Genomic DNA, 17,235 nt, shown 5'->3' with positions numbered 1-17,235 from the left:
CTAATTAGTGCTTCTTGTTCTAGACTAAACTTCTACCACATAATCTCCTCCACCAAGAAACCAGGCTACTGCTTTGAAATCACGAACAGGAAGCGGATGCCAGTGACAGTTCCAACACTTTCCTCCATCACACAAACGCCCCCCTCCTGACCTCTTCCCTTTCTGCCTCCTGCTCACTCAGACCTCCCTAGAGAAACGAGACATCTGAGACATGGTGGGAACCCAGGCTTCTGAAAGTCTGCTGTGGAAGCTTCCTCTCCTAGGTCCTGGGGAAGCAATCTGGCCCCTGACAATATGGACTCCAGGGTAAGGACATTCTTAGGAACCTGAGTCCCTTAGTACAAGAACTCACTTGGCACTCCATTTTTGCCCTCTCTCAAGCCAGTTCAGGAGTAGCAGAGAGAAACCAGGCACCAGCTATCTGTCTACACCGCTCTCTGGAACATTGACACAGTTGGTGCTACCTTTTATGAAAATGACCCTATTTATTTAGGTGCTTATTTGAGAAGACATACCCTCCTCTCTTCACTCGTTTCCTTTACTTACTTATGGATGGGAGGCAGCTCCCAGAACACTTTCTATAATATTTACTGTCACACGGCAAGGGAACAGGAGCTTAGGAGAACCCTCCCTTATGAAGTTACAGTGACATCAGGGGAGGCAGGAAGGCTGCACAGCTGCACAGGAGACATGTCAATCCGCAGAAACTTCTGAACTCCTGGGAGACCTGGGTGACTCCTTCAAGGGTCTGCACATTCCACACACCCTTCCAAGATGGAACCCAAAGGACCCTGGGAGAGAAGTCTCAGAACTGGATTCCGAGTCTCTGGCCACCAGCCTGTGGAAATCCCTCCAGGAGACCAAGGCCCAGCTCCCCAGCTTAGGGCAGAGGGTTTTCAGTCTCGGGGACTGTCCCCTTAAAGAAAACACTGGCAGGCATCCGGTCCTCTCCTCCACACTCCTGCTCGGGGAGTCCCCCCGCACTCGCTGGCACAGCACCCAGCTCCCCACCTCGTGTCCAGGTTAAGCCGCAGTCGAGGTCCTCCGTGCAGGCACTTCTGCACGGTGCCGGGTCTGCACAGCCGCGCTCCCCGCCATCCAGGCCTCTCCCAACATGGCTCAAAGCTCTGCCCCTTACCCACTGGGCATAACCCCACCCAGCGACACAGCAGCACCTCCGAGAACACACGAGCTGCTTGCCACAAAGCGGCACCCATCACTGTCAGGATGGGCACCCAGAATTTCTTCTAAAATCAGCAGCTGTTAAAGCAGGCGCATGCTGCACAAAATACCTGAGTTCCTTCATCCAAGGGAAAAAAGTCCCCATATCCAACCAGAAGCTAGGATCACGTTGTAGCGAAGGTTTCCGTTAGGAAAATTATTTTTAGGAAATAAGGGGGAAAAATACAGGAAAAAAATTGGCATCCTATTTCTAACCATCACTAGCTTTTAGAATAATTTCACCAATCCTGTAACTTTGAAGAGCGAGATGCTTTTAAATCACAGTACACCTGCTAAATGTGGACACTGCTCTCCAAATTCAAACTTGTTTTTTTCACGAGCAGCTAAAAAGAAATAAAAAATAAAGACAAGCATTAAATATTACGTAAGGTTTTCTTTTATTTAAAAGATCATTCACAAAATACCATATCCATAGATTTACTTTCTGTCATATAGCTGAATGTGTTAAGTGTTTGGAATTCCATTCTTACATTTAAAAGTCAACTGGATTGCCCAGAAGTTGAGAGGAACTTGTGTTGTTCTTAATCTTTCCACACTGAAGATGTGAGTAGGTCATCTGAGAGCATCGTCTGATTACGACCACAGAATGCATGTCTTTCTTAAGTTAAGTACTGGTGTTACACAAATGGTTCTTATTTCAGAAGCAAAGGTGACAGGTGGAAGCAGGAAAGGAGGGAGAGTTCTGTGAATTGCTGAGACCTCATAACAGACAAAGTAAGAGAAGCCAAGGGTGCCAGCTGGTGACAAATTACAACCGGAGCACACTGCGCCGCGGGCAGGCTGCCCTCGGCCTCCACGCACGCGGGGGAGGGCTCTAAGCGGCCAGCCCACTCCAAATTGCTCCCAATGGGACAGACTGGACTCGGTGCTAAAAACTTTCATCTGTTCTCACATAGGTGCCCAGCCCCTAGCCCTGAACTGCTGAACACTGTACGTGGGAACAAGAAACTGCCCCAAGGGGGAGCCCTCATGCCGCACAGCCACCTACCAGTTATCTTATGATTCTTGGCAGCTCTGCATAGTAACATTCTCAATTCATGAAGTGAAACAGAGTAAAGTGCCAGTTTCTAGGTCCATTTTCATCATGAAATTAAGGGAGGGCGAGAAGCACGCATCTCATTCTGTTCCTTCTATCAGGAACAGATAAACACAGGGAGAGATGCTGAACACAAGCCACAGGGGCGTGGACAAGAGCAGTGTCTGCACTACCCAGCAGGCTTGGCGCGGCTCTCCGCCCACACCCTCTGTCCCCGCAGCACCTCTGCCCAGTGGAAAGGAAACCAGACAGCTGTTCGCTAGATCCAGCCTCTAACACAGCGGTTTCAAAGAGGGAACGAGTTTGGACACGGCTGTGAAAGAGCACTAATGAAACCTGGGGACCCTCCCTGGGAATGCCGCGCCAACCTTCCACCTCCCTCTTCCCTCAGGTTTCATGTGTGAAAGGTGAGCCTGTTCTGCCCGAATCACCCACGTGGGGAGGGGGTAAGAGACAGGACTACCTATAAAGAGGGACAGGAAGGAATCTGCGAGGATCAACACATCTTTTATCCTTGCTTTGAAAACAAGGTGTCTCAAATTCTGGATGTTCATCACAGCTGAGTACAAACGAGACTCTCCAGTCTGTGACTTCTCCTCTGGTTTGTTCTCGGAAGCCACAGCAATACAGAACTCAACATGCAGGTCGGGAGAGAAGCACTGAGCAAACCAAAGGCAACGACTGGACCTGGCCAGTGCGTCTAAAGTAAAGAGGAAGCAAAGGAGAGCACGAAGCAGCGCCTCGATCCAAGGAGCTCCCACACGGTGGCGCCTTCGCTGCGCCAGAGACACTCGTGCGCTGGAAGGAAAGGAGGAGCAAAACAGAAAAAAGGACAGAAGGGAAATGGGCAAGGAGTGGCAGAAGGAAAAAAAAGCACGGAACAGGCACTAGACAGCAAAGGCGAGGATGTGCTAAAAACCACTTGTTCACTGCTGACATGCGCTCACAAGCTGTGTTTCCGCTGGAAGAAAGGAGGACAGAGGGCAGGCGCAGGAGCGGTGACCGCAGGGCTGCTGGTGCGGAGGCCGCCAGCCGTGGTCTCGCTCTGCGCGCCCACGCCCCACTCCCTCCCGACGGCAGCTCATTCCTGCTCCTTCTGGACCTCCTCCCTGGGCCGGGCGCCCCCGAAGATGGCGGAGTTGGGGTTGGCTACTTGATTGAGCGGCGTTGCAACTGTGCGAGGTTTAAGCTGGAGCCGTGGTCTCTGTGCTCTTTCCTCTGGAGGAGGCAAAAAACACGGCTTATAAAGAACGGATCCCAGTCCCCACCCGGGGAAAACGACCAAACTGATGCTGATCTCTACAACCCAGGTTAAATTTCTAAAAAATTAATAGCCCTGAAGAACCACTGCATCCCCAGACACCCGAATAAAGGGAAACCTACTAGTCAGCCCAAGCGGGGGGTCTACCGGCCAACCGAGCAATGGCCTAAGGCGGCGAACGCTGCGGGGCGGAGCCCACGGGCCACGGAAAGACGCCCTCCACTCACAAGTCACTGCCATACCTTCTGTTGGTTCTCTGAAATCCATGCCGGAGCCTCGAAGGGGAGGGCCATCTCTGAAGCGACTCCCCATTGGGGGGCCCGTTCGCCGGTCACCTGGGCGACTCCCCCCCCTGCCGCCTAGGAAGTCATCCCTGAAGGCTGAAGAAGGAAGAGGATGCTGAGTTACTTTCTAAACGACGATCACAAAGCTGATTACAGAGCCTGTGTGAATTGTTTGAGTTTAATTCTAAATTCTTTAGTCTGTCCAGCATTGGAAGTTTTTCCAAAATAAAGCGCATCGAAAAGGAGTCCAAATGTGAATCTGCTGGGTAATTTCAGTGCTAAGAGACTTTTTAAATAAAAAAGAATCTTAGGCGAGGAAACGAAAATGAGCTAGAAGACACATTCTAATATGGCTTAAAACAAAACAAAAAAAATCCTCAAAGCACATTTTATTCTGTTTTCTAATATAAACCTATAACGTTATTAAAAAGACCTGAAATTTAGATGCAAGATCACAAGAAAAAGCTAGATATGAAGAAATACAAATACGACGTCACCTCTGGGTGACACTCCCCATTTTTCTGTTTCTGTTGTGTCTCTGGTGTGGGTCAGTCTAAAAGCAAAGCACCTGTGTGGTAAAGAAGGAAGTTATGCGAGCGCGGCCCTCCCAGCTCGGGGCATGGGGAGGCGCAGAGCGCCACGCCCCAGCCTGCACCCCGCCCCCCTGCCCTGTGCATGTGTGTCTGCATCACAGTGACCACCAGAAGCACAGCGCACCTCATCTAGACTCCTTAAGAGGAAGTGCCAGTGTCCTCAGTGTGCAGAAGGAAAAATATTTTCTCCATGGGCTTCATTTTAAGAAGCTTACGCCTTATTTAGTTCTGTATTTAACTGAAGATCTTTCATTGAGGGGGCGTTTAAGCTAATTAACCTTTTAACAGTATAGTTTATTGAAGTTAGAGTTAACTTTCAGTAAAAACTTTAAGAAATACGATTACAATTAAACAAATGAGCTCACCCCATTTAAGCTCCCAAGAGTGACAACTTTACTCACTCCAAGGATGGTGCCGCTGCTCAAAGCTTTGTAGGAACGTATCTTTAGGGAGAATCCTGAGTCTGAGGAATATTCTTCTCTATGTAGCCGATGCCCATTACTCACAGATTTTCTATTTATAAATTAGTCCACTCACTAAATTTGTTTGTCACCCCAACCAGCACCGGCCGCGCTTTTGCTGGATGTGGAGAGCTGCACAAGAGCCGAGCCTCCTGCCACACGTGTTCCCAGCTGAGGTCCAACCAGACCACACCCTGCCTTCCTGCTTCAGCTTGTCCGGTGTGAAACAAGCACCCTGTTCCCAATCTACTGCGTGCCAGGTGTCTGCTCTCTTATGCTTTCTGCTGGTGATTCCTCTGCTTAAAAGGGCACCCACAGGGGCCAGCCTGGTGGTGCAGCGGTCAAGTGCTCATGTTTCGCTTCGGAGGCCCGGGGTTTGCCGGTTTGGATCCCAGGTGTGGACATGGCACCACTTGGCAAGCCATGCTGTGGCAGGCGTCCCACGTATAAAGTGGAGGAAGATGGGCAGTAGTTAGCTCAGAGCTAATCTTCCTTAAAAAAAGGAAAGAAAAAAAAAAAAGGGCACCCACAGCGCTCGGGAGCTGCCTAGTGTCCCAGGGTGCAGGAGGGCTGCCATGTGCCTGATGGACAGTGTGTGTGAGAGGAGGAGCTTCCTTCAGACAGAGTTAGAGAGCTGCTGGCCACGAGCTCACTGTTAATCAATCAACAATATATTTCACATAAAGCGTCTTTAAAACAGAAACACAGTGCACAAGGTCATGTACTGACTGGTTGACAAAAATATTGCAACCAGAGGCTCAGAGGAACCTGCCCTCACGTCCCCCAGGAGCAGCGGTTCACTATTCACTAATTCTGTGCTCCTAATGATCCGACAGAACCTAACCGCCGGAAAGATGGAGAATCAACTCTATCTACAGTGGCGAATTTTTCTGTTCTTCAGAGGTGTCCAGGAATTTGGAAATCAAGTTATCTGAAACCCAGTTCAGAGACTGAGCTGAACAACATCAATTTTAACAAAGCAAGGAATGAAAATAACTCTAAAAAGATTTAGACCAACAGGAGCATGGCTTTGGGGGAGAACACACCTGGATGCACACAGTCAAGTACAAGGTTCCTTACAAAGTCCTTCTTTAACAAGCAGAGCTTCTACTGTGCACTAAACAAGCTTAATTAGTATTCAGACATCTAACCTGATATTTTCCTCAACCAAGCTGTGAAGTGTACCTTTCCCTGTGAGTACAGAAGGAAAGTTACTCTCCTTTAATAGGGGAGTAAATAATTTTTTTCTGTTGGTGAGGAAGATTGTTGCTGAGCTAACGTCTGTGCCAATCTTCCTCTACTTTATGTAGCATGCTGCCACAGCATAGCTTGAGGAGTGGTGCTCGGTCCACGCCTGGGATCCAAGCCTTCGAACCCTGGGCCACCAAAGCAGAGTGTGAGAACTTAACCACTAGGCCACCGGGCCAGCCCCTGAAAGTAAATACTTTTTGCTCCCAGTGTTTAGCATAAAACAAACGGCTTGCACCCATGTTGACAAGGCAGGTAAACGTTGACTGCTGCTTCGTCCAGGGGCGCGAGACAAAGGCTGGCAGAGGAAATAACCAGGGCACATGAACATCAAGTGGCAGCCTCATGTCAAAGTCTCTTAGGATACGAGCAATGGGAAGACCATGAGGGAAGAGGAGGGTCTGACATCAACAGATATCTTTTATTCAAGTTTGATAACATTTCCAGGAGGCACACTGTTCATGAGAAATCTTGTTTTTTCTTTACAAACTTTAGTTGCACACACTGGCTATTTCTGACGGCGGGACTTTCTTACTGGCTTTCTTCTCTGTATTATTTATTTATTTTTACAATGAGTGTGTGTCATTTAAAAAACGGCATCATTCTTTTAAAATGTAAAAAAGATCTATTTTCACCAATAACGCATATAGGCGTTACTCGACTGTGTGGGCACTCCTGGTTTCAGGAGTCACTCAGACACTCCAGTTCACAGTGGAACTGAGGTGGCAAGGCGGCTTCTCTGGCCACGTTCACTACGTCTCTGCTTCCGAGTGAAAGGCCAAGCTAAGCCAACGGTAGAAAGCACGAGTTATGTGGGACCGTCCTTAACTCTGGGGCCAAGAGACCATGTGCTATTTCTATAGCACTAGGAGACACAAAACTGGCAGGTCCAAAGCCACCGCTCACGCAGCCACTAACTGCTGCACCTGGACTGGCTGTGAAAAGACATTTGTTGCATGTTTCAATCAGAGACTAGCTTATACATAAAATTACAGGTTTACTGGATTATACTGTACTTTTATGAATAAGCTCGTTTCTGATTGGCTATAGGAGTTTTAGGAATTAAATTATTCAACAGACACAAGCCGTCAAGTGTTTTCTAAAGCAGTACTGGAAATGAATTTCTAAAAATTTTAGACTCATAAGACACCCTGTACCAATTCTTCCCATACTTACCAACTCCTCGACACTGAGTGTTTTTTCATTTTCTACCTTTCTATTACAACTGACATGTTTTATCACTTACATGAATTACTTATATAATTAAAAAATAAGGTAAAGAGATGAAGCAATGTTTAGGAGATCAACCCTTCAAAGCAGAGGCCGGGCGTGCAAACTGGCCCCTTGAGTTGAGACCAGGAGGCACCTACTGGTCTGCCTGGGTAAGTTAAGAGCAGGAACGGTAGAGTGGGCCACGTCCACCACTGGGGATAGGAGGGCATGCCCTTCAGGTGAAAACAGGCCACCAGGACTGCCTTTTACCATCTACGAGGGTGCCACCAGGAACCACAGTCATGAGGCTTTCTGTGCATTTCTAGAACCTCCACACTATTTCCAGAAGTAATAGTACTTCTGTTTGTGCCATTCACACAAGAGCCACCAAGGGGCTAGCCCCCGAGAAAGACCACTGCGCGAGATGGAGACGCCTGTGAGAACAGCAGGCTAAGGAAAGGTGACAAAGCGAAGGGGGTCAGCGGAACTTGCCCACAGGGTGGAACGCTCCAGTCCTCCCCCCGCAGGCAGGTCCTAACAGAGGCTACTGCACGCCTGGGTACCGCAGGGGGAAGTGTCATTTGTGAAAGGAACTAGGAGTAGTCCGGCCAGGCGGGCTACTCACAAGAAACGTACGACAGCAGCAAGGCTGCTGAAAGAGGTAAGCAATGATACTTTAAATACTGATACCAGAATTGGAGTCATCCCGGGAATCCCAGCCACCTCTAGACTCTCGAGAGCCACCCATTCCTGAGGATACACAAAAAGGTAAAGTTGAGCTCGTATCATTACCTTGCTGCACAAACAGGGAAAATTCACTGGGAAGACGGACATCTCATGTGATGGGAGGTTCAATGAAATTATGAGAGTTTTTGTTGCCAACAGGAAAAAAACCCCTGAAAAACCCAGGCTTGCAGAAGCATCATCCATTCTTTCTAAAATTTTACACGTTAGAGAGTTCTACTAGTAACCTTCAGAGCTGTAATCAGTGGGCAGTTTATGTAATCGCAAACACAGCAAAGTTTATGGTCAGTTTTAGAAGAACTAGTCACCTCTGTCATCTGGTCCACCTTTCCTGAATCCAAAGCCACCTTTATCTTGTTTTCTGCCCTCTGCAATGTCCACACGAAGCGACCGATCGCCCAACAGCTAATAATAAGGGAAAAATAATGTTAAGTATTGGCAAGAAAAAAATTCCATTATTAACATGACAGAGAAATCCTGAAGATACTTACTGCACCATCGTATGTCAAGGCTTCCTTAAGGGAATCCACCTCGTCAAATTCTACATAGCAGAATCCTGTAAGAGAAAACAAACCCCAATTTCCTCAAGGACTTCTGGGCTACAGATGTGGTGGGATCCCTGTCTGTACCATTTCCCAGAGCAGAACGAGCACCTTCCTTGCATCTAGATGACAGCAGACTAGCAGAGCCTGAAGGAGCATGTTTTACTTTTCAATCACCAGAACTCGACTGGCCTTGCTCCCTCTCAGTTATATTCTAGCAGAAAGTGCTAATCAAACAAGCACTGAGGCAGCAGCTGCGTTTGTATAAAGCTTTCTTCTTCTATATTTTAACCATAATATTGAAACCTGTCTTGGGTCCTTGAAGAACTGTTAGTTCTGACTTCTGAATGGCTTTAATATAACCTAATTGGGGCTTTAAGAGAAATTTCAAATTCGATACTGAACATCTTTAAAGGAACAGGCTGAAGGTGCCTATTACTTACTGCTCAGGTAGCTGGTATAAAATTCACTTTACAAAGCTAAAAAATACACCCTCAGCAACAAGGCAACCTCCTCGGGGTGCTAATTAGAAGGCACAGGGCCTCAGTTCAAGCATGTAGTACTGACACCTGTGTTCCTGATGCTAGATTCTGACACAGGCTCATAAGCAGAGAAGATTCCAGGCAGAGGAAACCACACCTTCCTTCTCACCTGTGAATAAGCTTCTCCCTCTACCTGCAGCACTCTAGTCCACGCCCCTTCCTTGCCGCCTGGAGTCTACATCTGGGTTAAGCATCCCCCTGCCCCAACATGCTCCCACTGCACCCTGGCGCCACCCCACGATCCTCATCCTGCGTCATGGGTACACCTCACCTTCAAACCCACTACACCAAGCGCTTCGAAGGCCTGGGTCCAGACTTCTCCTGTTCACTGTCTGCTGACTACTCCTACACAAAGGATGCACCGCTCAGCTGGAGAGGGCACCTCGCCCCCGCCTGCATCCCCTTCCCCCTACCTTCTCCCCTAAGTAGATTCAATGTTTGGAGGAACTGAGAAAACCACTCCCAAGTTCAAAGAGGCAGCAACAGCCCTGTCACACACGTCACACACTAGAGCTGCCAGAACTGAAGACGATCCTGAGACAAGCCTTAAGACTTGCTGCTACAGATGCAGCCCAAAAGCTGGCTCCACCCACACATCTGCACCCTAAGTGTGGACTCCAAACACTTGCTAGGAGGCAAACTTGGGCGGGACTTACTTTCACAAGCTTAATGTATTTGTTTTCATTGTTTGATCACTTACTATCACAAGCCTTCAGGTTCTAAAGTCAAAAAACTTTGGAAATGATAAAAATACCACCTACATAAAGAACTACTCAGATGTCTGCTTCTTGTACAGCTGCCACCATAAATCACTCTGTACTTTTCAGACAGACTTCTGGATAAAGAACGTAAACCAAATGCCCGTGTACCTTGCACCATGCACTTAAATACTGAGCACGTTTCCTCCAGGAAACGCTGAAAGCTAGAGGATAAGGCCCATCTGATTCTTCAGCCTTAGTCCTCTGCTCCAGTGCCCTGAAGAGACGAATCTACAGACACTAACTTTATCTGATATCTGAGCCAACTCTGTCCCAAACACATGCTCCAAGGTCCAAAATGTTTAGTGACAACACTTCCTAGGTTATCTTTCGGATTTTATAATAAATAACTAGATTAAAGAAAAATGCCTGAGTCAGCCAAGGTGAAACGCATCTGACACGTCCTGTTTCACCTGTTCATCCCTCTCCGGGTAACTCCTTTAGGGGCAGAGGCAGAACTGCTGTATAGGTCGGGCAAGCAGCAGATTTACTTGGGTATCTGCCACATATTTCTACAAACCACATTATGTGTAAAACATTTTTTTCCCAAGTAGAACTGAAGGCCTATGAGTTAAAGGGGTATGTTTCTTTCAGCTACTTGGACCAGGCAAATATTAAAACACTTTCATAATTAGAGCCCTCTGGTTCGCTAACACATTTTGGCTTAGGCCTTCCCCCTTACAATAAAATAAACAACGAAAACTCCCCCAAACTCACCTTTAAATTTGTCTGTGTCTTTGTCTCTGACTAGCCGTACGCTCCTTATGCTGAGATCCTTAAAGATAGCATCTATGTCACCCTGCACTGTATTAAAAGGTAGGTTTCCTACATATGCTGTGTAGGGGGGCTCTGTGGGCAGCTCCTTCTGGCTACGGGAACCATGGCCACCAGCACTGCCACGGGACCTAGGAGGGAAACAGACAGGGTTCAAGTCCACCCATGTGTTCCTGCCCCAGAGCAGGGACAAGGGCAATGTCCTCCATTCAGCCACATCACCCAGGTGAAGCGCTCCACTCTAACGACAGTAACCTCTTCGTGAAATTAGAGTAGTCCAAAATATTGTTTATGAAAAAGGTCCTTGTGTTTTGGTGACAGACATATCCACGGAAAGACAGAATCTATGTGAACATACATTTCCCTGGAAAATCAAATCCGAATGCAACATATCCTCCTAAGACTCAGAATTAGCATCTGCAAAGTGTTTACATCCTAAAACCTGAGCAAATGCCCCTCGCCCCTGTTACTGTGCGCACACGGAAATGGACCGCCAAGAGCTACTGCATTGTACTCGGGAGGCGTCACTGAGGCTGCTGACGTCCAACACGTTCCTAATACAATCGTGTCTCGCTACCGTGTGATGATGGCTAAGAACGCTCTAATAAAATTTTGAGACTGTGTGCAGCAAGTATCACGCACACACTACTCTCCACTCCACACCCACTCCTTCACCGGGTCCTTGAATTTCAGGTGCCTCTTACTGGTCCATCTAAACCTCAATGCCATTTCCTCAGCTCTAACAAGAGGTGTTTACTTGTCCACGATCACAAAGATAGAAAGCGGCAAAGGCAAGGCCCTGACTCGACTATATCACTGCTAATTTGCAGAGGTGCTGGGTTAAAAGCCAGCTCTGCCACAGACTTACGCCACCATGTGCCCCTGAGGAGCTACTCAACTGCTCTAAGCTTTATTTGTAAACTGGGTTAGCACTGACACAGACCTTGAGTTACTGAGAAATGATAAATGCAAAGGTGCTTCAGACACACTGCCTGACACAGAATACACGTGCAGGCTAACAACTACCATTGTCACCGCCATCTACAACTGCGGTGAAAAACGGTTCACAGATAATTAACAAATAGATGGGCCATTATACATTTGTCAAAACCCAAAGAATGTACAACCCAAGAGTGAACCCTAATGTAAACTGTAGACTTTGGGTGATAAAGACATTGTCACTGGAGGTCAGACTGTAACAAATGTACTACTCTAGTGTGGTTACTGATAGCAGGACATGTGCCCCTGTGCATGTGTGAGGGCTGGGCATGTGAGGACTCTGTACTCTCTCATCAATTTTGCTGTGAACCTGAAACTGCTCTAAAACATTGTCTATTTAAATGAATGAACGGGAAGGGGAGCTAAGAATGTCAGCTAATAGATGCAGAAGGAATCGTGCAATGAGAAATCACTACTCCGCAACTACGGACTGAGGCAAGGCTCGTCTAAGAAAGCCAGAGCCACTGACTGGACAAGTCCAGCACCAGCACCTTTACTAGGTAACTGAACCAAGTATCACTCATAGTCAGACAAACATCATGTACCTTCCATTCTGACACAGATTCTTCAAATATGTCAAAGTCATGAAAGACAAAAAAGGCAGGGGCCAAATGACACACGAGAACGAATGCTACATGTGATCTTTGGATCCTGGAACAAACAGCTATAAAAGAAAAAGCCCCGATAGAAACGTGAACATGGTGTGTGTCGCTATCAGTGCAGCAGCGGCACAGCTCTTCGGGCGCTAACGGCGCTGCAGGAAGGAGAATGCCCCTGTTCTCAGGAGAGACAGAGGACTCAGGAGTGGAGCGGCACGACAGCTGACATTTATTTTCAAAGGGTTCCACGTTAAGGGTACGTGTGCGTGCACATACATAAACACACATGATAAAGCAAACGTGAAGCGTGCCGATTGACCAGTGCCCACTGTATCTATCTATCAACTCAACTGTAGGTTTGAAAAGTTTCAAAATAAAATGTTTGCAGAACACAAGAGGGAAAAAAAATTGAAGAGGGAGGTGGTGTTTCTTTTTCAAGAAACATTTAAACTAAACGAGTCTCCTCACAACGATCAAAGATCTGCTCAAAGCCACCCTTTCTGCAGGGAAAATCTTCTAAGCAGCCTTGGAAAGCCACTTGATTTTTTAATCTATACAGTGCTAGAAATACCACGAAAGAAATTCCACAATTCCCTGAGATAAATTCCAGATATCGCAAGTATGTACCACTCTTTAGGACTTTTCTCGAAAGCAGAAGAACCACACCATGACGTAACTCTTAGATGGCTAAAACTTTTAAGTTTAATAACTCAGAATTCTGCTACTTCCCAATAGGAAATCCTGCATTCTGTTCTAACAGAAAAATAGGTTTACAAACGACTTGTAGTCCACTTGCTCCCACTTCCCCACTCTCCCAAAGTTTAGCAAATGTGAGTTATTTTACATTTCAACCCTCTTTGCAACACTTCTGCTCTCACCTCAATAACCATAAACCTAAAATATTTTCAATAAGATATTCTTTGGGTCTGGACACTAAATATGTAAGATACAGTATAAACATCTGGAAAAATGTCAACATGGAGGATGAACTATAATAAAAAACACTTTAAATTCATTTAGTCAACACAATAACCATCTGGTGGAAAACAGTCCCGTGCCCTCAAGCAGCTCACAACCGAGTAGCATACAGAAAACACAGATAAACCATGTACGTACACATGCACGTATGCTTGTGCATATGTAAAAAAGCAAAAAGCTTCAAGGATTTTTGAGAAATTTAAGGTGAAAATAAAGAGATGAAAAGTCAGCAGGAGAACATTTGATGACCCAGGAGAATGGAGGCAGGAAGGCTCGCTGAAAGTGCACAGCAAACCTTTGCTGGAGAACTTAAGCAGGGTCCTGGCTGCAGGACTGAAAAGGGAGGGCCAGCGGCCCTGACTGGCCTCCGAGCAAGTCTAAGGAGCCAGGCGAGCCTCCTAAGTCTGCTGCCCAGGTGAAGGCTGAAGGATGACGGGAGCACTAGTAGCAGGCGGTGGGCTAAGAAGCCAGCTCCGGCTCAGGGAAGACAGAAGGGCCGGTTCAGGCGAGCGGTCCTGTAAGAGCTAGAGACGTGGAAACAGCTCCCCCCAGCCCATCAACTTGCTCACTCCACCTGGCCGCACAGAACTGCCAGCGGCTGCCTGCTCCAGACCTTCCCAAACAATCGAAGCCGTCCTGAATACCAGGCACCCTACCTGATGCCAGCAGCCCCTCAGGACTGAAGCGTTTTGGCTTTCCATTGCGTACTGAAGATGCTACAGGGCCAGGGCCCGGGGCCGTTTAAGCACATTCCAACTTACTCCCTCACGCACTCACGTGCCTACAGTGTGCAAGCAACCTGAGACACAAGGGGAGGGAGAGAAGCCCCATGCAGTGCATGTGCACATCATTAAACGGTAATTCTGCTATCGACCAAATGAAAAAATCAAATGTCAGAAAATTCTTTGAGCTAAAACTCCTGTGAGATACCTATGACACTAATTTAAGTTTAGAGGGGACTATTATCTGAATACATAGGCTGTGTCACCTGAAAGCACTTTCTAAACCAGGTTAAAAATAACACACGAAGACTCATCTGACACCTTAGTTCAGCAGGCGCAGGACCTCTTCCAAATCCCCTCTCCCTCAGCTTTCTGGCCCGTTCTTCTCTACATATTTCGAATCTTTATTTCATAAAGAAGTTGAAAATTAACTATAAAAATACCTCATAAAGCCTGACTGCTTTGTAAAAGTTTAGTAACAATTCTGACCCTGCTACGGGTAGACTAAACACACCTGAGGCCACGCTGTCCGTGCAGAAGGAGGCGGACCCGCAGCCAGAGACGTGAAACCAGAAACAGAGGGGCGAAGCGGCAGGTCGGGGCAGCCCCCTCCCCGCTCGGACGGCGGCCTGGAGCTCTGTGCTGCGACCTCCAGGCTATGACCCTGACACCGAGCACTGATCCTCCCTGCTCATCGCCATTTCTGTCCCTTGGGGACAGTCTACTGATTTGTAAAACAATAACTCAAAGTTTTAAAGCAATAAATGTAGCTTAGTACATTCCTCAGTAGTTCAGAAATCCAGCTTTCAACTCCAAGTATGACCAAAATCCTACAGACAAATCACTTTTCTTCACCCAAATCAATTACAGCTCTGCACGCCCATGAAGTGCAGAGCACACTACAGAGGGCACAAACCTTACTCTCAGTTCCTATCCTCAAGGAGCTGGTAATTCAACTGAGGGGCTCCGGGCATCTAGACCGGAAAGAGAAATCACACCCCAAGCAAAGGCCCGCAGAAAATCAGGAGACGGGACTGAAACAGCCTCAGCGGCGGCGGCGCACAGAAGCCCGGACTCCAGCTTCCAGACAGCAGACAGGGAGAGCGCGGAGTTCTCAACAAGACGATGCCGACGGCCAAGAAGATGAAGCAGCAAAGACACCAGGGAGTGAAGGGAGCCAAGAGGGAGGGTGACTGTAAGGGAAAGAGCAGCAACGATCAGGGCTGGGGTCAGATCCAGTAAGCAGATGAGAGACACAAGTAAGTGCTCAAGACTTGCTTCCAAAGTATAAAAGATAACGAAAAATGAGGGGCACATGCCAAGTTATTTCTGGGAAAAGATTTTATAAAGATTTCTAGGTGCATGAGAAACCATACAGAATTTAAGCACTGTTGCTGTCACTCCTAGAACATCAAGACCAATGCCCAGATACAGAGACTAGAAAGCAGGCACCCTCTCTTCAGTCTCTGAACATCAGGTGTTCGCCTTCTGTCACCTCTAGGAGCTAAGTGAGATAGTTTCATTAGGGCTGATCAACAACTCTAGTCTTTCATACGCCATCCAGAAACACTTATCAGCATTCAGTGATTGGCATGTGGCACTATGCTAGATCCTACATAAAATCACAGTTAAGACTGCCTTTATAAGAGTAAAATGCAAGTAAGCAACAAAGACAAAATCCACTGAACATGCTTTAAAAAAAAAAAAAGAGGGGCCAGTCCCATGGCCTAGTGCTTGGGTTTGCTGTGCTCTGCTTTGGTGGCCTGGCTTCGCAGGTTTGGATCCCAGGCTTGGACCTACACCACTTGTCAACTGTGCTGTGACAGAGACCCACATATAAAGTAGAAGAGGACTGGCACAGATGTTATTAGCTCAGGGCTAATGTTCCTCAGGAAAAAAAAAAAAGAAAAAAGAAGGAAGTAATGATCAAAATGTGTAACCTATCTGATTTCTAGACAATAATCAAAAAAAGGTTAACCTCTTGATCAAAAAGCCAAACCCTTAGTTCACAAATACCATTTTATACTACTTACAACATCCTACATTAGTAAGATACACTGGTTACAATCACTGAACCAACACTGATACATTATTAACTAAAGTTCAGTTTATTCAGATTTCCTTAGTTTGTACCTAACGTCTTTTTTTCTGTTCTAGGATCCCATCCAAGATGCCACATTACATTTCAGTGGTACCTCGGGCTTTTAAAAACCAGCCCAATGCAACCTGGACTAAAGGCACCTTATTTCCGAGCAGACCTCCCTGCTGAGCGTGCACATCCTTCCAGGCCTTCACCCAACACTCAGAATCAAACCCCTTCACCCTGAAAGCTGTCATTACTACAGGACATGGGTGAAAGCCTCGGCAAGTTTCTGCTAAACACTGGGGGCAGTGTCCATGGGGAATCCGTCAATGAGCCCTATTTCAAGAAGCTCTTTTCTGCTATAAATGGCATCTGAATAATTCAATCACATCTGTAAGATATAAAGTCTTGAAAGGAAATGCAAAATAGTTCAATGGCAGGAACTCCGTCTTGTTTACTGCTTCATCTCCAGAACCCCAGAACTAGAACTACCATAGCACCTGACACCTACAGGGGTGTAAGGAACGAAGTCACGGGCCTAGCAACTACTTTAGTATTGCAAACGACTTCTTTCACTAGTATGGCCATTCATATTTGGAAAAAAAATTAAAATACAGGAGGGGGTTACACGTATTTAGATGACATCTTCAAGTAAGTACTTAAGGGGGGCCAGCCCAGTGGTGCAGTGTTAAGCTCACACACTCCGCTTCAGTGGCCCGGGGTTCACAGGTTTGGATCCCGGGGACAGACCCAGCACTGCTCATCAAGCCACGCTGTGGTGGCATCCCACCTAAAACAGAGGAAGACTGGCACAGATGTTAGCTCAGCGACAAGCCCCTCAAGCAAAAAGAGGAAGACTGGCCCTGAGCTAACATCTTTTGCCAATCTTCCTCTTTTTGCTTGAGGAGGATTTTTGCTTGAGATTGGCAACAAATGGTAGCTCAGGGCCAATCTTGCTCACAAAAAAATTAAAAAAAAAAATTAAGTACGTAAGTGTTTTTCAAAAAGGTTTTTTGGCTGTGTACGATGGCAAGAAATACATTTTACATCGTGACTTAATGCATGCATACACATACCTGCATATTAACTGTACAAATAATTAAGAAAAGATTGCCCAACAGTACCAACTCATAGTATGATGTACACTACTCTCCATT

The 17,235-nt window shown here is 46.8% G+C and overlaps 1 protein-coding gene across 2 annotated transcripts in view; it reads right to left on the bottom strand.

Annotated features, from left to right (window-relative positions):
- Positions 1–1,600: 1,600 nt before the first annotated feature.
- The window catches only part of EIF4H (eukaryotic translation initiation factor 4H), a 24,148-nt gene continuing 8,513 nt past the window's right edge, over positions 1,601–17,235 (bottom strand). The window contains exons 2-7 of one of the 2 annotated variants that reach the window (XM_046666667.1): positions 10,641–10,828; positions 8,573–8,637; positions 8,390–8,486; positions 8,028–8,087; positions 3,782–3,919; positions 1,601–3,496 (exon numbers count right to left, since the gene is read on the bottom strand). In XM_046666667.1, coding sequence (XP_046522623.1) covers positions 3,360–3,496; positions 3,782–3,919; positions 8,028–8,087; positions 8,390–8,486; positions 8,573–8,637; positions 10,641–10,828 — 685 coding nt within the window. In that variant the 3' untranslated portion in view covers positions 1,601–3,359. The remainder of the gene's footprint in view (positions 3,497–3,781; positions 3,920–8,027; positions 8,088–8,389; positions 8,487–8,572; positions 8,638–10,640; positions 10,829–17,235) is intronic. The other variant, XM_046666668.1, reaches the window with a different exon arrangement.

The sequence above is a fragment of the Equus quagga genome, chromosome 7, assembly GCF_021613505.1.
Source record: "Equus quagga isolate Etosha38 chromosome 7, UCLA_HA_Equagga_1.0, whole genome shotgun sequence".
Classification (NCBI taxonomy): domain Eukaryota; kingdom Metazoa; phylum Chordata; class Mammalia; order Perissodactyla; family Equidae; genus Equus; species Equus quagga.
Note: the sequence above shows the minus strand (reverse complement) of the source record. Positions and strands in the feature narration are given on the sequence as shown.